Source organism: Vipera ursinii (genome assembly GCF_947247035.1).
Source record: "Vipera ursinii genome assembly, chromosome: 7".
NCBI lineage: Eukaryota > Metazoa > Chordata > Lepidosauria > Squamata > Viperidae > Vipera > Vipera ursinii.
The window spans coordinates 39,866,428-39,888,597 of NC_139521.1; the positions used below are offsets into that span (position 1 = coordinate 39,866,428).

General features: G+C 35.6%; 1 protein-coding gene across 5 annotated transcripts in view; it reads left to right on the forward strand.

The window, feature by feature from the left end:
- BLTP1 (bridge-like lipid transfer protein family member 1) overlaps positions 1 to 22,170 on the forward strand; it is a 148,884-nt gene that overhangs the window by 48,517 nt on the left and 78,197 nt on the right. For 4 of the 5 annotated variants that reach the window (XM_083367354.1, XM_083367353.1, XM_083367356.1 and 1 more), the window contains exons 23-38: positions 1,032 to 1,160; positions 2,931 to 3,050; positions 3,921 to 4,201; positions 6,101 to 6,351; positions 6,750 to 7,008; positions 7,548 to 8,394; positions 10,610 to 10,680; positions 11,813 to 11,986; positions 14,687 to 14,807; positions 15,588 to 15,731; positions 16,588 to 16,715; positions 17,034 to 17,236; positions 20,085 to 20,282; positions 20,373 to 20,584; positions 20,874 to 21,025; positions 21,929 to 22,079. In XM_083367354.1, the coding sequence (XP_083223480.1) occupies positions 1,032 to 1,160; positions 2,931 to 3,050; positions 3,921 to 4,201; positions 6,101 to 6,351; positions 6,750 to 7,008; positions 7,548 to 8,394; positions 10,610 to 10,680; positions 11,813 to 11,986; positions 14,687 to 14,807; positions 15,588 to 15,731; positions 16,588 to 16,715; positions 17,034 to 17,236; positions 20,085 to 20,282; positions 20,373 to 20,584; positions 20,874 to 21,025; positions 21,929 to 22,079 (3,441 nt within the window). The remainder of the gene's footprint in view (positions 1 to 1,031; positions 1,161 to 2,930; positions 3,051 to 3,920; positions 4,202 to 6,100; positions 6,352 to 6,749; positions 7,009 to 7,547; positions 8,395 to 10,609; positions 10,681 to 11,812; positions 11,987 to 14,686; positions 14,808 to 15,587; positions 15,732 to 16,587; positions 16,716 to 17,033; positions 17,237 to 20,084; positions 20,283 to 20,372; positions 20,585 to 20,873; positions 21,026 to 21,928; positions 22,080 to 22,170) is intronic. The other variant, XM_083367355.1, reaches the window with a different exon arrangement.

Below are 22,170 nucleotides of genomic sequence, written 5' to 3' on the forward strand. Positions count from 1 at the left end.
CCTTGGCTCTTTTATGACTCGTGGACTTCAACTCCCAGAATTCCTGAACCACCATGGCTGGCTTAGGAATTCTGGGAGTTGAAGTCCACGAGTCATAAAAGAGCCAAGGTTGCCTACCCCTGGTCTAGGAAAACCCTCAAGTTGAGCACTGGGTCGGTCTGGAGTAATGCCACCTGTCCAGAAATATGATAAATCTCCAGATCCTGAAGCTCTATGTATCCACAGTCACTCTATCTTACCAGGTTCAGGTGAAACCTTTTTTCTCCCATCCAGGCCACTACAGCCTCCAGGCACTATGAAAGGGCAGCCACACTATTACTTGGATCACCAGGCATGGATCAGGAATTTATTTGGAGCAAAAAACATTTTAACATTGTATCATGCAGAGGTTGTGTCAGTTTCTTTTTACTGAGATTCATGAAGCATATAGCTTGACCTAGGGTACCTAAACTTTTCTGTACACACACCATTGTGGTTATGTCTGTGTATGTACGACTATATACAAAAGTGCAGTCCATTAAAAACTTCAAAATAATGTATTATACACATTTATATGTGGATACATACATACACTCATGTATACAATTGTGTATATAGCCACGGTTAAATATTCCATGAATACTATTGAACATGTGTTCTTCACTTTAGAAATATTAATTTTCCTCTGTCCATATTATTTATTGTTTTTCTTATGCGTAATGTAAAGATTGAAAATGCATCCATTCTATTTTCAAAGTTCTAAAAATGAAATGATAGAATTAAAGTATCAATTGCACTTAACAGTAATATGTCTTATTCATCAAGTTTCCTTTACTGTATATTTTGGAAAATCGTGGAAGTTGCTCTGTTTCTAATTTCCAACTACCCCTTTTTGCTATTGAAATGTATGGCTCACTGTATTTGTTGTAAAATATAGGATTTAATTTAGTGGAATTTATTGCAAAAACCAAGCACTGTATTCTTTTCAAATATCCATACTCCTCTGAGTATATCTGATTTCTGTGTAGTCAATAGTCCTTATTTATTTACAGCTTGTATGCCTGTTTGAATGGGGACAAACATTTGTGTTTCATGTGGCATGTCGTGAATTTCAACTGGAAAGACCAAAATCTGTCATCATATGTCAACATGGAATTGATCGTCGTTTTTGTGAAGCTAAGGTAACGTCTTCTTGTAAACTATATAATTTGGCTTTCTGAACATTGGTTTAATGAGGTTATATCTTATACAACTAGCAAGCCATTCTACTTTTTCAGTTCTATTTGTTGCAGAAACATATGTTATAATTATAAAAAATTCTTAGTGTTTAAAGTTGTAAGGGCCCAAATATTTTTTTACCTTGACTTCTGTTCTCAATGTTGACAAGGTTTTATCTGACAATTTAGAAACATTGTAGTTGTATTGTGCCATTGTGCTTTTGTATTTGTATTTTTATATCTTGTTACCATGTGAGCCATTGAGAATCATTTTGCTTGTGGCAACAATGAAATATGTTGAACAAATAAGTATGTAAATAATTATCTGTTATTGCAATGCTGATAGTTTTGATAGATTAACTGAGATTGGAGAAGTGATAATATGAAAAAATTTACTAAAGGACCACTTCACAGAAACAATAAATTCTATAGTTGCTACAATATTTCCAGCATTTTATATTGCCTTTTCTTCTCCCTATTTAAGGGTTTGCCCCAAACTGTGGACTTCTAAATTGGGCATAATGTATATATAGTATATATAGGCTTGTTGTCTGATCCATTATAAACTTAAACTAAGTCTTTTAAAATCTATGTTTATTTGAGTGCTTAATAGGACTTTTAGTGCTTAATAGGATTTATTTGCAATTATGTGGATATGGATGTAAAATTCTTGATGTGAAACAAATCTCAATTAAATTTAAAAACTGGCTTGTTGTTTTAAAAGCCCATGGGCTGTAACATATTTGCTGTCTTGTTTTTTAAAGAAATATTTAATATGCTCCTATATTTTTTTCACTGCTGCAACATTTACTTTCCTTTACTCTTTTTAAAAAACATAGATCAACAAACAGATTTCACTTGTATCATTTGTCAAGCCTTTATGCATATACATTCTTTTAAAGTGTTTTCCAGTTCATTTTTCTGTAACAAATTTATCTTTTTGGATCATTCCCAGAGTTCCTAATTCTTGTTTGCATTGCTGATTGTTTTGGAAGATTAACTGAGGTTGGAGGAAAAAGAAAGTAGTCATTTAACAAATGGATCTGAGAGACCTGTGACCTTTTTTTAAGTATAAGGATGGTTTCTAAGGATTTGTTAGATGGCTGCAATAGTGGGAAAGGAGATGTAGTGTTTACATTTAAAAACAAGGATACTGATTCGTAGCATTTGATTTAAAGAAATAGTATTTTTATGTTTCTGATTTTTTAAAAAGTTGTATTGTCAGACTGGTGCATATTTGCAGTACTTTCATGCAGTGAAGCTGAAGGACATTTCAAGTTGGTGTCTTCTAGAGGCTTAATATTTATTTGATCAGGCTAGTAAAGTGTTTACTTTATTTATTTATTTATTTTAATTCCATTTATATCCCGCCCTTCTCCGAAGACTCAGGGCGGCTTACAAGTTTAGCAGTAGCCTTCATTCTATGCATATGCCTGCTTATTAGGGCTTTCACACACACCCCCAAGCGACATTATTACAAAGTCAGCTTAATTGCCCCCAACAATCTAGGTCCTCATTTTACCTACCTTGGAAGGATGGAAGGCTGAGTCAACCCTGAGTCAACTTTAAACAATATGGAAATACTCATATTCCATAATTACCGGTATATGACTGTATAAGTACAATACTGCTCTCAGCTTCAATTGCCTTAATGTATCACTTCATCTTTATTTGAAGTAAGATGAATACATGCCAAGGATAACATTTACTACTATCTTCCTTCCAAATCTTTAGATGAGTTGCATTTCTGGCCCTTGTCTTACATCTGATGAATTAAAATATACTATGATCCGCTTGGCGGTAGATGGTGTAGATGTATACGCTGTTGAGCATGGTTGTGCTACAAATATAAAGGTAGTAGTATATGTCTTACTTCACATCTTCATTTTTGTATATGGGTAATCCTCAGATTACAATCATTCATTCAGATTACAATCACTCAAAGTTACGATGGGCTGAACGAATGGTGCTTATGACAGATCATTGTAATTCTGCCCCTTGCAGCGTCTCTGCAAACACACAGTTACAATCTCTGATATTCTTTGCCAGCTTTTAGAAGCAAAGTTAATGAGTTCTAGTCACATGAAGTCTTTGCTTAATGATTCATATGGTCCTTGCTTTACGGCATTAACCTAGACTGCTGGAATTGCTGTTGCAAATTGATGCAGTCACTTGACTGTGCTTCATGACATGTCATTTTGCTGTGACGATTCCAGTCCAAATTGCCATCATAAGCCAAGGAGTACCTGTACATTTTTAAAGCCAGTGTTTTTAAATAAAAACCATTTATTTTCAGCATGGTTTTAAAGGGATTCCTATAGCATATCTGTTCTTTATATTGAATGTTATTCTTGTGTGCCGACATTATTATATAACTAATTTTTGGGAATCTTTGGCATAGGCTAAAAATGAGATTTTTAATAATCATTATTAACATGTCTAAATTGAAAAACAAAGTTGTGGATTACACTTACACAGACTTATTGCAAAAGCATATTGATCTGCATATAGTTTGATTTCTTAGCTAAGTATGATTTCATAGATGTCGAGCCTATTTACAATTTGAATTACCACCGTAATAACAATTTTATTACAACTTGTACTTGTAAATAAGAAATTTAGAATCATTACATTTTTATTACTAGGAAGTAAATATCCTATAGTAATTTGAATTGATATTCTTCTAGGATTTCTCCTGATTTTTTACTTGAATTTGATGTTTAGATGGGTGCTGTGCGCATTGCCAGTTGCAATCTCCACAATCAGTCAGTTGGTGAAGGTATAAGTGCTGCCATTCAAGACTTCCAAATACGACAGTATATTGAACAAGCAAATAATTGCCGAGCTAGTCTTCAACCTGCAGTACTACGAAGAGCATATTGGCTAGAAGCAGGATCAGTCAATTTTGGCCTTATCACTGCTGATGTTGCTTTAGCAGCAGGCCGCTATTCAAAGCATGAAGCACAGAGACGTTTTTTGGAAACTCATGATAGCAGAACAAAGAGGTAAGAAAGGCAAAATAGGTTAGTGAAAAGATCTGTTAGTTAAAAAATGGAAAACATGAACATTCATGATAGATTCTTCAAAAACATAAAATTTTTGAGGCAGAAAATTGATTCCAGAATATTTGTTGTTGTTGTTATGGATGTGTGTATCTGTATGTAACTATGTGTATGCATTTTTTTTAAAAAAAAAAATTTATTATTAGCAATGTTGTTAACAGTTTCATTATAATCTGATGATAAAGATCTGACATTTTTTGAAATTAATTTTTTAAATGAGGTACAGAGAATTTTCATTTAATGACCAATCACGTGATGACCATTTGAATTTACAAAACACTAAAAAAAGATACTTTATGCACTGGAAGCTACAACTATTATAGACACACACGTGCTCACATGATCACAGTTTGGGCACTTTGCAACCAACTTTTTCTTTCTACCCCAAACCACCCCAGTGATGCCCTCAACGTGATGTCCCGTTGCCTGGAGGCGGTTCGGGTCTGGATGGGGAGGAACAGACTTCGACTCAACCCCGACAAGACCGAGTGGCTTTGCATACCTTCATCCCGGGTCTATTCGGATATTCCATCTCTTTCGATGGGGGGTGAATTATTACCCCCCGTAGATAGGGCTCGCAACTTGGGAGTCCTCCTAGATTCACGGCTTACCTTGGAAGATCACATGGTGGCCGTGACTAGGGGGGCTTTCGCCCAGGTTCGCCTGGTGCGCCAGTTGCGGCCCTATCTAAGCCGGGATGATTTGTGCACGGTCACTCACGCGCTCGTGACCTCTCGTCTAGACTACTGCAACGTTCTCTACATGGGGCTTCCCTTGAGGACCACCCGGAGGCTCCAGCTGGTACAGAATGCAGCCGCGAGAGTTGTGTTGGGAGTCTCCCGATACTCCCATGTGACACCTCTGCTCCGTGAGCTGCATTGGTTGCCAGTTGTCTTCCGGGTGAGATTCAAGGTGCTAGTAATGGTGTTTAAAGCCCTCCATGGCATGGGGCCGGAGTACCTCAGGGAACATCTGCTGCCGGCATCAAGCTCCCTGCGCCCTGTGCGTTCCCACAGAGAGGGCCTCCTCAGGGTGCCACCGGTCAGAGAATGCCGTCTTGTGGCCCCCAGGGGGAGATCCTTCACTGTGGGCGCCCCGGAGCTATGGAACCAGTTACCGGTTGAGCTCCGGACGGCGCCCGATCTGCGCTCCTTTCGCCGCGATCTGAAAACATACTTGTTTGAGCAAGCCGGCCTGGCATGAGGGGGATTGGTGGGGTTTTTTATCATTTTATTGGGTTTTTATTATGTATTAATTGTATTTTAATCGGGCATGTATTTAATTATCTTTTAATTTTTGTACATTTCTGTGTTTTATTCTTGCCCTGTACACCACCCTGAGTCCTCAGGGAGAAGGGCGGTATAGAAATATTAATAAATTAAATTAAATTAAAAACTTGCATTTACAGCTAGTTGCAAGCAACATTCCATGGTCATGTGATTGTGACTTGAGACATTTTTTCCCATTTTCCAGCAGGAAACGGCAAAAAATACCCATTGAATAGGCTGGATTTGCTTAACGGCCACATAATTCACTTAACAATCACAATGACTCACTTTAAGACTATTGTAAAAATGGTTGTAAAATCGAGTCAGATCAAATGGTGACCCACTTAACAACTGCAATGACTTAATGATTAAAATTCCAGGCCCAATTATGATTGTTAAGTGAGGACCGCCTGCATTGCTAAAATCACTACTGCTTCATACAGTTTTATGCATTGGTGAGGAATCTTGAGTGGATTCACGTTATAGATAATGTACTCATTAATAATGCTTGACATAGAAATCTCTTAACAATACTTTCACTTCATTTATTTCAATGAACACCTTCTTTTTCTAGACTGTGGTTTTTACGGCCAGATGATAACACAAAGAATAAAAGAAGCAAGAACAAATGTGGTTGTCTTGGTGGCTGTCGTTTTTTTGGTGGCCCTGGGTCAGGATTAGATTTCTTCAAGTTTGAAGAGTTGACACCCTCAAGTAGCTCTGCTTTTTCAAATGCAAGCGCAGAATCAGATATGTTTTATGGGCAATCTTTACTGCAACCTGGAGAATGGATTATTACTAAAGAACTTCCGAAAATTCCAGATGGTAAAAGATTTGTATCTAACTGTCTGTTTGTCTGTCTGTAAACATGTAAATGTTTATCATTAATTAAACATTAACATATTTTGAATATACTTATTCAAGTTAAGGAAATCATGCCTTTAATAGAAGTGCTGCACAAAAAGTGATACTGAATACAGTCTTTTGCTCATACCAAGACATACTGTTTAAAACATGGTAATACGCAATTAGTGTTATAGGCAAATCCATGATTAAAAATATTCCATGTTAAAAACCAAGCTGATTTGGCAATGGTTGTTGCACTTTCTAGTATTTCTTAAAAGAATATGTTATGTATTTATCCATTTATTTAAAAAAACAAGAAAAAATATTGGTATCTTTAATATTCAAAAATTTAGCACAAAATATATCATTGTTTTTAGGTAAGGCAAATGGCGTAAAGACAAAAGAATGGGAATGCCGAACTGTAGGTACAGAATCTGAAAGAAAATCCCAGCAGTTAAGTTTACAAGTACCTCTGCGATCTCATAGTTCTTCATCATCTTCAGAGGAGAATAGTAGTTCTAGTGCTGCGCTCCCCTTGCTTGCAGGTGATAGGGAAAGTCCTTCTTCTGCCATGGAGGACCATTTAGGACAAAAGGCACTCTTGATAGGTTCAAAAAAAGAAGATGCCCATGGAAGGTGAGCTTTCACTTCTCAATAACAACTTATTCTACTATGGAATTATTGTATTTACATGCTTTTTTCAAATATTTTTTGTTTGCTTTATTTGAATAAACCCTTTATTGTTAAATCATGGTGCTTGGGATTTGGGAGAGTTGAAGAACAAAGTAGGAACCATGTTACCTACTTCTAGAGAAAGTATGGGGAACAATGACTTTTCAGATGTCATTTAACTGCAGTCCTGATCACTGATCATGGTGGCTAAGGCTAATAGAGGTGGGCTTCTGCCATCATTGGGAAAGTTACATATATTAGTGTTTCTGTTATGCATGTTTCTTTTCAAGTTTCTCAGTCTTCAACCCCAGTTATTCAATATAGTTACATGCTGTAGACTCCTAAAAATAATTAGGATTAAAGCAACTGTGAGGATCTTTGCTCTTTCATTGTGTTTTAAAGAAATCTACAATCGCAGTCTATGTCATCCTTGAATAAATGTTATTGATATTGAATTCTGTGCAGTTTACATTACTGTGTATGAAAAGTTATTTTTTTTCTAGTAGTGCAGCAGAAGGACCAGCAAATAGCCCAGTATCTCCTATTCTACAAGAGAAGCCTGTTGGACAATCTCCTCTTAGATCTCCTTTGAAACGGCAAGAATCAGTATGTTCTGGTCCACTTGGAAGCACCAAAAGTCTTACTGCAGCCTTCTATGGTGATAAGCAGCCTGTTCCAGTTGGTGTACAGTTCAGCAGTGATGTTTCACGTAGTGATGAAAATGTGTTAGATTCTCCAAAGCAAAGAAGAAGTTTTGGTTCTTTTCCTTATACACCTTCTGCAGACTCAAATTCATTTCATCAGTATCGTTCTATGGACTCCAGCATGTCAATGGCTGATAGTGAAGCCTATTTCTCGGCTGCTGAGGACTTTGAACCCATCAGCAGTGATGAAGGCCCAGGAACCTATCCTGGGAGGAAAAAGAAGAGAAAACAAGCCAAACAAATTGATTATGGGAGAGGCCCAATGTATCGTAGTGTAGAAGGACCACTTACTACTACTACCTGTCAGGGAGAAACTGGTCAAGATACAAAAAATGTACCAATAAAAATGCATCCCTCGCAAGCTTCATTTGTCTCTGCTTTGGGAGGAGAGGACGATCTTGTTGAACATTTATATATCATAGAAACTGAGAAGGCTCCTGAGAATGAACAAATCACTTCCCAGCAGCCTTTAATGAACTGCTACCAAAGCTACCTCACCCAGTACCAAGTGATTAACTGGTCAGTAAAACATCCAACAAATAAAAGGACCTCCAAATCATCTTTACATAGGCCTTTAGATCTCGACACTCCAACTAGTGAAGAAAGTTCCTCATATTTTGAGCAGCTTTCTGTTCCAACTTTTAAGGTAAAAACCATAATGTATTTATTTGTTGACCTACTTACCTACATGTATATGCAAAAACAAAATTGAAAAAAATAGTAATAAAACCTATCAATTACTCATGGTAGTTGTCCTAATCCAGATTACCTAGAGGCAATAGTTTACTATAGTAACACAAATGTTTACTTGTTTTTGAAACATTAACAGAACAATAGAGTTGGAAGGGACCTTGGAGGTCTTCTAGTCCAATCCTCTGCTTTAACCCCCACATTAACAGGGCAGATGCTACATACTTTGGGGAAAAGGTATCTCAAAGAGTGTGGGCTATCCCACAGAAGCCTGTCATCCATCCATCATCCCCTCACCCCAACCCGCTCTCTTTCCCCCTCCCTCTATAGGTATATAGATATAGATATAACATAGCAACATATATCAACATTTCATCTAGATTAGTAAAAAACAATAAAATATAAATGTTAAAAAATACCAATGTCTAAGCCATCTAACCATGCGATGTGATCTACCGTTTGACATGGGACCCTGCAGTCACACTGAGGGAAGGATAGTATGCCCCATTTATACTTTATACAGGGAGTCCTGGCAGATGCTGTGGGAGGTGCGAATCCTATTCAGGATTGTCCATTGCTAATGTGGTAGCTCATAGCTTTGCACCTTTTTTGTGGGGTCATTTATATGTCTTCCTATGTCTGGGTGTTCAACCACCCATTTGACTTTCCATTGGGAATCAGTGTTAAAGTTGTTGGGCAGATGTTGTGCAAGTGCCAGTGGGGGGCTTCCTTGATTTCAGTCTTCCAGCTGATAAATGAGGGTCATCATGCACTGGTAGGAGTGACTTGTTCGTAATTTTTCTGTAGTCATTATTTCTATCTTACATGCACTTAACATGCTTTCTCTAGATGGGTAGATCAGATGGCAGAGTGAGTTCTGGCAAGGCTTTGCCTGATTTTTCTTTCTTCTGTATCGTGACCAGCACTTTGAATTGGGCCTGGAAGCTTAGTATCAACTGATCGAGTTGCTTTAACATTGTTATTATTTCTTATGCCTCTATTAATAATTTTACATTAGCTGCAGCTTGTCAGATTTCCATATGCATCCCCATGTTACTGCAGTTCAATTGGATAGTGATCAAGCCATATCAGAGTATTATGATCCAGGTAGAGTTGTAGCCTGCTCACTGAATAGGAACAAAAAGTCCAGGAGAACCTCAAATCACAAACTACCTCCTTTGTGAGGAGTATAATCCTGTTCAGAGTAATTACTTGGGGCTGTGTCACTTCGTTCTTCAAATGTTTATTGATAAGTATTAATGCTCTCTTGGTAGGATTTAATCTCAAGGTTCATTCACACCATATAGGTCCTTAATGTTTCCAGATTAGCATAAGATTTCCATATTGTTTGCAGCTCAGGCTGGGGTATCAGTTTATAATTGAATGTCATCAGCATGCCTCGCCCAAACCAACAGATAACTTCTCTCAGCATTATCATATAAATATCAAACCTCTTCTGAGAGAATCCTGATCGTTGAAGGATTTCATATTGGCATTTTCATGGATTTAAGTGCTTTTACCTTACAATCACTGACTAGAACCATCCATGGATATAGGAGTGGAACCATTCCAAAACAGTGTCTTCAGTCTTTCCAGTCATTCGTAAAGAAGAATATGATGAATTGTACAATGCACTAACAAGAAGTGTAATAGTATCAAAAGAGTGCATTCCCTCCCATCTGTATCTTGAGAAAGGTTATGCAACAGAGTGATTAGTGCTGTTTCTATTTCATAACTAGGCCTGAATGGATTTAAAAAGGCTCTAGATAATTTGTTTCCTCTAGAATTTCCCATCACAAATAAATTGTAAACAATGCATTTAAAATTTATAATTTCACTGAATTATTCTTGTTTATGTGAATTTTTGAAATAAATGTTAAGTGAGCTTATTCATTTGGAATTTAGCATAGTAAAATCTTTGAATTAGGAATTCATTTTGACATCTTTTAAATTGAACTTGCTATACAGGCAACTCAACTGAATTGTTTATATTCATTCTTTTGGTAGTTTTTCCATTAGAAAAAAGTATATTATGGCATATCAATGCTAAGATTGCCATGACTGAGCATATAAAAATGTAAAGGTAGGAAGGAATACAAAATATTTTACACCACAGGACAAAAGACTTGATAAAAGCTCTCAAAGAGTAAATAGCATATTATTTTTTCCAGATTGTTAAACAAGGTCTTAAAGCTAATGCTCTACTGGATCGAGGCATGCAGCTTACAGGATCAACTTCTAAGTGAGTAACAATTTATGAATCGTTTTTAACATGTTGAAAGTTAAATTCTTTTTACATATTACAAAGGTAGTGGTGCCTATAAAGTTTTGTTCCATATTTTGGGAAGATGTGAGTTTTACACTACAGAAGTATCTTCTAAGTTGCTGATTCTTATAAGGTGATTTTGTTTTCTAACTATTCTGCACATTTTTCAAATTCAGCAATATTTATTAGACTAGCTTTTTTTGAAAAGTTTGAAAAATGAGCTTTTTAAGTTTTTAAAGGAAAGTTAAATGAACTCATAAAATGTTCAAGTAATTATGACACTTATGATGTAGGACTTAATTGATATGTATAGTATGCTATAGCTTGCTAAGGGTAGCACAAACATGATAAAAGTATTTATGAACACTATCTTACATTTCCTGTAAGATAGTTTCTGTACTGTGCTTAAGATAAACTCCTTGCTTTGAAATGTCTTTTGCATGCACAGAACTGATGAATTGCTGTTTAATCATTTAAATGTAATCCCTATATCATTCGGAAATATTTTCATTATATACAGTTTGTCTACGATGATGAACCAACAAATATTTCAAACAGAGTGACATTTATTTGATGCCAGAATTTTTTATCATTTAAGACATTCTAGTACTTGAAGCTTGGTTTTCATAATAATTGTAGAAATATAATGTCTACCATCTTCTTACACCAAATCTGCTTATTGACATTGGAGGATATGTCCTGTAAATATAGTATTAGATAATATTAGATAATGGATTTGTATCTTTGATTCTATTACTCTGAATTGGTAGGATACATTTTACATTTTTGTAAAAATAAATAAATTACAAATCAAAAATGCATTTAAAATTAGTTCAAACCAATAACATGGAAAAGCACCAATTCAGTGGTCAGTTCTATTGTCTTCTGGATATTCAGGTTATTACTTTATCTTTGTGTGAACGCTTATTAATTTTTGACTTAGTAAATTTACACTTTCTTCATTTACTGCACTTATCAAAAGTAGATCATTTTATCCTGAAAAGATGTTAAGGTAAGTAATCTTTTCGAATAAATTCTATTGTGGCATGTAATCAGCAAAAAGATAGAATTAAAAATTTAGTATTTTGTTTCCCACTTGTTTATTTAGCACTCCGTATACTCCTTTGGAAAAGAAAATCCTTGATAACACAGATGATGAAACAGTAACAGAGGAATGGACTCTTGATCATCCAGTTTGTCAGACCAGAACAACAGCTATTGTTGAAGTAAAAGGAACTGTGGATATAGTTCTTAGTCCTCTTGTAGCAGAAGTTTTAGACAGGTATTTCTTAGTTTCAAGAGCTATATGCATATAATTTGGTTGTCACATTTCTATTTGGCCTGGGAAAGTACAAACATATGTTGTCTGAAACATGTGAATAAAGAGTTTTTTCAGTATTTTTTTCCTGCAGCCTTATGTGTTATGTGGTGCAGCTGAGGTGGCACAGTGGTTAGAATGCAGTACTGCAGACTACTTCTGCTGACTGCTGGCTGCCAGCAGTTTGGCAGTTACAGTCTTACCGGCTCAAGGTTGACTCAGCCTTCAATTCTTCCGAGGTTGGTAAAATAATGACCCAGATTGTTGGAGGCAATATGCTCTAAAGCACTGTGAAGTAGTATATAAGTAAGTGTTATTGCTATGGCTATGTCTTCTTATCTCTTATCCTTGCATTACCAGTAATGTGTGGCCAGTATGATAGCAAAGAGACATAAGTTTAAGTAAGCCATGGAAACCTACTAGGTGACTTTGATGTCACAAGCCTTTTTTAGCCCAATCTACTTCACCAATTTGTCATTACATGGATAAAATGAAATGTGATCACATTTAATCTTTCTTGAGCTCTTAAAAAATATTGGTCCTTATAGCCCAAACAAAACCATTATTAAGGGTGTACTTGAATTTCCAGTAAAGAGTTTATTCTAGGTAGATACCAGGGGGAAAAAAGCCACTACAGCAAGGGTGTCAAACTGCCAGTCCATGGGCCGGACACGTCATCCGGAAGCCGCGCCCACCCCATTGCTGGCAATGGCAAAACCATTCCAATACATTGTGCGACATCATGTGACGTTGCGGGTTTGACATGTCTGCACTATGGGGAAAAAGCTCCTATCATTTTCTTTCTGGAAAGCAACAGCAATGTAAGATAAGTTGAGGTAAGAGAGTGACTAGCCTAAATATACTTGAGCTTCTTAATCAAGTATAGATGAACAGAAAGCTATTTTCTGGCTAGGTGGCCGTTCAGAATCTAAACACCAATTCTATTTAGAAAATAACAGTTGAATGGTAGCAAAGTTGTGGTAAAGGTAAGGTTTCCCTTGTCCAATCGTTCCCAATCTAGAGAAAGTGCTCATTGTTCTGTCCCAGCCTATGCAAATACTGCTCAACTGCTTACTTGTGAGGAAAAGCCCCTTTGCACTGAACAAAGCAGGACTTTGTAAAATAAACTCCTTTTATTTTGATACAGCTTTTATGGAACAAAACTCCAACCAGTCCTTTAACTATTGAAACGAATAAAATCAGTCACTTGAGTTCTCAGCTGGAATGCTCAAGGTTTAAGTCACTCAAACACAGAGATATCTGACAAACCTGGTTAAATGTCCAAGAATCCTGAGGCAAGAAATCCAACAACAGAAGCATGAAGCCCTAGCATGAACGGTTGCCTTTGGCAATCAGCCCCCTCCCATGCCTCTCCTCTTTATTGTCCAGTGAGGGCATGGCTTCTTAGAGTCTTACTTTTCCTGGAGAGCCGACCGACCGCTCTACGTTGTCCTGCATGCCTTTCCTCTCCTCTCTGCACATCCTTGCATCTGGACCAGGCCCCAGCTCTTCTTCACTCAGTTGAGGCCCCCAACCCAGCTGTCTCTGCCTCAGTGTGAGTACATGGGCCTGGTATCACATCTAGCTCTGAGTCTTTGTGTTCCTCAGAGCCTTCCACAGACTCCGATGTAAACCCAGGCAACTCTTTCCCCTCATCTGATTCATCTGACTCAGCTGCCAGATCTGTTGGCAGGCGAGGACTCACAACACTCATCTCCGATTCTTAGCCAAGGGAGCCAGCGTTGTCCAAAGACATTTCCGTGGTTATGTAGCCATCATGACTATGCGTCAAGGCGCATGGAACACTTTGCTTCCCACCGAAGTGGTACCTTTCATCTACTTGCATTTGCATGCTTTAGAACTTCTAGGTAGTCAGGAGCTGGGGCAGTTAATGGGAGCTCACCCTGTCACGTGGCTCTTGGGTCTTGAATACTGTCTGTCAGCTTTCTAGCTGACAAGCTCAGCATCTTTAATCACTGAGCGATTGCACCCTCCCCTTATTAATGTGGTACACAGTAATAAATCCTAAACTGATTTCATGTGGTCCTAACACATATAATCTTTTTTAATTCCCCATGATTGATTAATGTAAGAGAAACAAAAGAATACAGAATTAATTTGATAAAACAAAGGAATTGGCATTTTGGGTTATATCAGTTCATTGATTGATATTCTGTTTTCACCAATTAACTTTTTAATGTTTTTTTAATGTTTTTCATGCAAGCCACCAAAGCCTTTGGGAGAACAGGCAGCAGATAAATTTAATAATAAATAAAACTATTGGGCTTCTCTTACATTGACAGATCATGAGATTTCTGCTAGCTGCTTATTTATTTATTAAATTTATATGCTGCCCATCTCTCTATCAAACGATTCTGGATGGCTTACAGATTATAAATAACAATATAGGCTATTAGAAGTTTAAAAATATTAAAACATTAGACATTAAAATTTAAAACAGTATTTTAGCTATGAGGAAAACTTAATATATGTGCAAATGTAACCATTTAACAATAAAATCAATGTGTATTATAAATATTTTAAAGTTTTAGATGTTAATTTGTATATTTTTTCCTAAAGTCTTTTATAAAGAAACATGTACGTAGATAAAATCTTGCTTGAAGCCTACTTTCAACATATATTTTGGACTAACTTTCCCTGTAGGTATATAGAAGCAATGGTTCACTGTGCAAGCACACGTCATGCAGCAGCCATTGTGGATGATTTACATTGTAAGGTTGTCAGAGAAGCTATCCAGAATAGAAAAATATCATTTTCGGAAAATGTACGTATAATTATCTAATTAAATTTCTTACTATGGCAAAGATATATTATTTCCATACAGCTTTTTGCCTCCCAAAAATGTGCTATGGCTTTTTTTTCTTATTTGGCATACTAGACAACAACAGAATAATTGTATATCTAGTCCTCAAAGGTTATAGATGAGGAGGAAAGTAAAGCCTTGCTTCAAGAGATGGGATAGAAGAGGAAAACAGTATATTTGCTCTAATTAGTTTTTATAAATAAGTATCTGCTATAGTACATAAGCAAAGAAAAAAATTCTTTACACAAGTAAAGAAAAATATTTTTCTGTTCTATTTTTGGACTTCAGTTCCTTTCACTGAATCTCTCTCCTATTAGCAAAAACAAAAAAAAAAAACTTAACTGCCAAAATGGAGAAAGAGGCAAAAAATAACATGTGGGTTCCAGAGAGAAAAAGGGTAGGGAGAATATGAAACAAAATGAAAGATTTATGGAATTACATTTGAAATATTCTATTGTCTAAAAGAATTAAGACTACTTGAATTTTGAGCATATATGGAGGTACTTATTTCTATTGCTATCAGATGAAAGGGTAGAAGAAAAGAAATGATGCTGTTCTGAAGTAGTAGCACTGTAACTTTAAATTATATTAAAGTCCTTTTAGATGTTATTGTTCCCTCACCTATTTTTGGGAATAAGACATGTCAGTCCTAGGCCAAGTATCACGCTTGATCCAAAAAAGTTGAACAAATCTCCTTTAAATCTTAGTTGCAATGTGTACCACTGTTCTTCTGTTTTAAAGCTATCATCTAAACAGGATGTGAGAGGAACAAAAATTGAAATCCCAGCTACTGGAACAACTCAAGTGAAGACACAGGCCAATGTTTCTCTCAAACAAGATAAAGTGACTATTAAAGGCCTACAAGCTAATGTTACAGTACCTAAGGTAATTAACAGTTTGACTGAGTAGCTTTGAAAAATGCAGTAGAGCTTAGCAAGAATTGTCTTGAATATAAACAGGTTGGAAGAATCAAAATATCATTTTGTGCAGATTTGGGCTGGGTGAAGGATCCAAGTTTCTGACACCTTCACTATTTAAAAAGTTGACTACTTAGTCTGGATCGTAAGAAAAGAACACTAATATGTTGAAGAGAAGTATAGGTATGAAATTGTTTGAAGCTATGCATCATGGCCATTGTAACTGTACTAGCTGTGAACTGGCCAGTGGGAAGATGATAGTATGGATTCCTTCATTGTCTACAAAAATTCAAGATGAAATACCACATAATGTATTAGTTGGACCAGTACCTAAGGACACTGGTTCATTTAACCAATTGCAAATATAGGTACATTTCTTCCCAGGACTGTGAGTATTTACTCAGGAAAGTGATTAAACATCAAGGCACTACTATCCAAAGTATTACTTACAATGTTTCGAGATACTTATAACTAAATAAAGAAAATATGATTGAGTCAAGTATATTTTATTTCTAGTAAAGAATAGGGCCATACTGGTTCTATGCAACAGTGTAAAAAAGAACTTTATAGCTGAGCATTATTGAACACAAAGAATATTGAGGATGTTTTTTTGAAATACTAGTTGTACTTTCAATAATATACCAATCTCCCATAATATATCAATTATCATAATTAAGTGACAAATGTGCAACGTGAATGTTGATATCTCTTTAGATAAAGAGGTGCTCACACTTTCATGAAATTTTTTAAAAAAACATTTGTTGAGTGGAATAAAAACACTGATTTGTATGTCTCTTCTTAAATCTGTGGGATAACTTTTCTAGGTAAATTTATGCTTACTGCAAGCATCAATTGAAGAATCATCGGGGACAGCCACAACCAAAAATGTAACTCATGTTTCTTTAGTGGCTTTGTGCTTTGACAGGATTGCCACACAAGTCCGTATGAACAGGTAAGGCATTTTTTAAAAAAAAGTCATACCTTAATTACATTTTTAATAGGAGATTGTGACAAAATCATTGCTTCAGGACTCTTCTTCTCCATAAGGTCCCTGTAATCTAGATTTGGTCTATATAATACAGTTTTTCTATCCTTTTGTTAAATGATATGGGGCAGGTTTATAATGTAAATGAGTAACAGATGGCTTCAGTTATGCATATGTATTAATAAAAATATTTTTAGCAAACGAAGTATTAATTTATAATACTAATAAAAGAAACTGCATTTTCTGAGATGTCTCAAATCTCTCTCTCTTTTTTTAAATTAAAAGAGGTGTGGTTGAAGAGAATACAAACAGTGCAGAAACTAGGAGAGGTTCTGTAACTTTTGAGAAGTATGTCCATTCCAATAAAATGCAGCCCCAATCCTCTGGCTCTCTGCGATCAAATGCTGGAGTAGAAAAAGGAAAAGAAATTGCAGCTAAACTTAATATTCATCGTATTCATGGGCAACTCAGAGGCTTAGATACTTCAGGTAAGCCTTTTTGTAATGCTAATTTGGCAGTGCTTCACTACAAAAATATTATTAAGACTAGAATATTGCAAGAATTTCTTAACCGTAACCCCCCAAAATACAGAACAAACAAGACATTCAAAAAAGGTGCATTAAAGAAAAAAAAGACCCAACTCATATTATTCCCCCCAGTTAAATACTGATTAATAAATTACTAAAACATTGATTTCCTTGTGAAACAGGCTCTCCAAATTTTTAAATTAAAAAATCTATTTACAGATTATTGACCTGTCATTTTTATACTATATTAATGACAAAATAATTAACAGGAAAAACAATAATAAAAAAGGCAAAGTTAAAGTTTCAGAACCCTGTTATTAATCTGTTATTATAATCAACTTGTAGAAAATTATCTATCCCAATTACTCTTAAGTTTCATCCCAAGAGTTAAAGAGTAATTTGTCCTGGATCAAATATCCACAATTGTTTCTTAATACCAATTAATTAATTAATATTAACAATAATATGAACATATAATAATAATAATTGTTATCTAATTAAATATAATAAATTCAATTTCCACAATCAGTCTATCTTCCCAACAAAGTCCAGATGAAAGTGGTTTCCGATTAATTGTGATAAAATCCATTTCCCAATCTTCTCTAATCCTCCTGGGGAAAACCAGTTTGTCATTTCTCCTTTTACTCAGGCTTCTGCTATTGTAAGAGTGCAAGCTTGAACTTCAGAGAAGAGTATGCAGTCGGCTCAGTTAGTTCCATATCTCTTTCCAATGAGTCTGTAGCTTTCAAATCACATTCCTTTTGTGAATCTAATTTATCCAGAGCTACATGCATCTGAATATTTTCTACAGCCATTATCAATTTATCATTTTTTTTAAAAAAAGCTTTCAACTAAGAATCATGTGTTACCAAAATGCCTCTTTCCACATACCAGCCATTCTTGCTTGCTATAATTTGATGCATTATTACTCTGTGTAGCTTGATGTTTCAATCCAAGATTAAATGAGAAATAAAAGAACTTCACATATTTTGGTAATTAAAAAAATGCAAAGATCCTATGGTGAGAGTTCAGTATTAATCTAAATGAGGACCCAGATTGTTGGGGGCAATTAAGCTGACTTTGTAATAATGCTGCTTGGGGGGTTGTATGAAAGCCTTAATAAGCAGGCATATACATAGAATGAAGGCTACTGCTAAGCTTGTAAGCCGCCCTGAGTCTTCGGAGAAGGGCGGGATATAAATGGAATTAAAATAAAATAAAAAATAAATCAAATGAAAGCACTTTCTCTATCAGAGAACACGGCATGTTTCCTTATGGGAAAGCAAAACTTATTCAAAACAACAACATAAATCAAAGGGAAAGAGAAAAAAATGTTAGAAGGGGTTAAAATGAATCAGCATTCAACCAACTGGTGAACTTTTAAAGATAAAAAGCAGAGTAAAACAGGAAATTCAAAAATTGAAGTTAAAACCCAGGCATACTTAAGACAATGAACTGCCAAGAGGAAGACGGACTTTTGGACCACTTCCAGAGGAATTGAAATTTTCAAGACACCTCTGCCCAGGTGGATTCACAGCTATCCAAAGCCATCTTGGGTCATTGCTAAGTGTTCCTATTCAAATCCTGGGAGCAACATTGCCAAAGAACCAGCTTTGTCAGCAAAATCAGCTGATGTTCGGCAAGAGAAAAAAAATCCAAGTGGTTTTTTTTTGAGAATGTTTTTGGCTTGTCTTTCCAGAACTTGGAAGGGAAGTATTTCAACTTATGAGAAAATAATAATAATAATAATAATAATATTTATTTATTTATGTATTTATTTATTTGTTTTTAATAAACCGCCCTTCTCCCGAGGGACTCGGGGCGGTGTACAGGGTAAGACAGGCAACAAAAACAAAATAATAATAATAATAATAATAATAATAATGATGATGATGATGATGATGATGATGATGATGATGATGATGATGATGTTGATGTTGAAAGGGACCTTGGAGGTGATCTAGTCCAACCCCCTGCTCAGGCAGGAAACCCTATAGCATTTTGGACAAATGGCTGTCCAGTCTCTTCTTAAAAACTTCCAGCGTTGGAGCATTCACCACTTCTGGAGGCAGGTTGTTCCACTGGTTAGTTGTTCTAACTGTCAGGAAGTTTCTCCTTAGTTCTAGGTTGCTTCTTTCCTTGATTAATTTCCGTCTGTTGCTTCTTGTCCTGCCTTCAGGTGCTTTGGAGAATAACTTGACTCCTTCTTCTTTGTGGCAGCCCCTGAAATAACCCTTCGCCCTCTCTTCATTAAATTAGACATACCCAATTCCAGCAACCGTTCCTTATATGTTTTAGCCTCCAGTCCCCTAATCATCTTTGTTGCTCTTCTCTGTACTCTTTCTAGAGTCTTGACATCTTTTTTACATCGTGGTGACCAAAACTGGATGCAGTATTCTAAGTGTGGCCTTACCAAGGCATTGTAAAGTGGTATTAATACTTCATGTGATCTTGATTTTATCCCTCTGTTAATGCAGCGTAGCACTGTGTTGGCTTTTTTGGCAGCTGCAGCACACTGCTGGCTCATATTTAAGTGATTGTCCACTAGACTCGATCCCTCTCACAGTTACTACTATTGAGCAAGGTACCACCTATACTATACCTGTACATTTGGGGTTTTTTGCCTAAATGTATAACCTTACTGTTAAAACCATTCTTGCTCTAGCTCCAGAGCAAACAGAATAGGAATACCCATGCCAGATTACATATTCTGCTGTAGGAAAAAGATTGTTTCTAGAAAGTCCACTGCACTGTGGTTTTTAATTTTTTTTAAACTTTCCAATAAAATTCTCTTATTTTTATATTGCAGATATGGGAATCTGTGCCATAACAGCCATTCCATTTGAAAAATCAAAAGTTCTTTTCACTTTGGAAGAGTTGGATGATTTTTCCTTTGTAGATGAAACTGATCATCAAGTAGTTCAAGATGTAACACGAATTGGGCCTAGCCAAGAAAAATGGGGCTGGATAATGTTTGAATGTGGAATTGAAAATCTGACAATAAAAGGTAAATGACCTTTCAACATTTTTAAAATATGTGATAACACTGTAAACACTGTAAAGAACCTGATATTTTTTATTATTTGTATATTGACAGGTGGTAGGCAACGTGGTGCTGTATTATATAATGCATTTGGGAATATAAGTAAATCTGCAGCTACCAAAAGAGGTGGATTTCTTGCATCCAATAATTCTTCAGATTCTCCAACTGGCAGTGGTTACAATACTGATGTGTCTGAAGAAATTCTCCATTGTGATTGCATTAGTGCTGGTTCTGATACTCGTTCAAATTCAGTTACAGATGAGCAGGTAAGACACATTTTTAAAATAGTCTTTGAAGCATGCTAGCTCTTAACTTCTGTAGACAATGAAAATATTTTCCTATTTGCTAAAGTAAGCTGCTTTTCAATTTGATTCGCTTCTCTGGGAAAATATGTAATTTGTGTGCATGTTCATATTTTGATAAGAAAAAGTCTTATTCCTTTTTATTTTTGCAGGTGACACAATAAGCTTACATCCTAAAAAGAAATTTAAGAAACCTCACACTGTCCACTATGGACTAATATTGCACCATTTGATCTTTATTTCTGCTGTTTAGGATGAAGGGGTTGAATCTGATGAACTAAAAAAAGAGCATCCTTTAAGGCCTCCCCCACCTGATTCTTGTAGCATGAAACTGACAATCAAAGAAATCTGGTTCAGTTTTGCAGCTCCAACAAATGTTCGTTCACCGGCCCATATATTTTCAAGGTGTGTTGGATTCTGTTTCACATTATTTGTAGTAAATATTTATTGTCTGATATATAAAGCATCTAAAATCTACATGGACTGCAGATATAAATTCATAAAAAATATTTTATGGGTTTCATTGTGTATTTTTAATTTATAGTAGATATCAACATTTTTGAGAATGTGCATTAGGCATTTCTACCTAAAATATATTTTATGTAACTAAACAGGCACATTTTTAGATTTTGTTGCTGAATGAGAACAAAAGTAGGCTAAAATTACAAATTGGAATACTCATGTTAGCAGATAAAGTTTTAAATTTTTAAAATTCTTTAAAAAGTTCAATCTTTTTTGTGTTTGTTATGGTTAAGATAAAAATTCAGGTATCATTGCTTTTAAATATGTGAATGATTCAGAGTGATAACTTTTTATTCCAAAGTGTGGAGTAAAGTGCTATTTTTACTAAGACCTCATTATTAATATGTCTTTGTAATTCAAATTAACCTTGCGTATAACCATGCAAATTGTGATACTTTTACTTTTCTTACTATTTTTAAATATTTTTACTCTAAATTCTTTTTGTCTTAGTTTTGTCTTTGTTTGCATTGGACATAATAGAAATATTGGTATTGATTCATTCTGAGTTACCTAACCTTACATTTGCTATCCTGTATGTACAAATGAAAATTGAAAATTGTTATGGTGATTGATATTTCTATGAAGGTACACATATTGTTGACTGATGATTTTACCTAGTTTTGTAATGGAACATCTGCAAGAAAGCAACCAAGCTCAGAGAGCAAGAAGAATCCCCTGATATTTAAATTAATTCCTTGTACGGTTATAGATTACATTATGTAACTGATGTTCAATTTCCTTTGCATATTCAACTGTTTATAATTAAGTTTTTTTCTAATATTGCAGGCAACTGAATCTTCTGAGTACTGCAACTCCAGCCATTGGTGCTTGGCTTGTTCCTATTGATCAAGTAAAATCTTCTTTAAACAAATTAGAAACAGAGGGAACCTTGCGTGTTTGTGCTGTCATGGGATGTATAATGACAGAAGCCTTAGAAGTAAGTATTTATTAAGATAAAGAGTTTGGATATATTATGCAAAGACCTAACTCTCTTGGCAGTGTGCTGCAGCTGCCAAAAAAGCCAACAC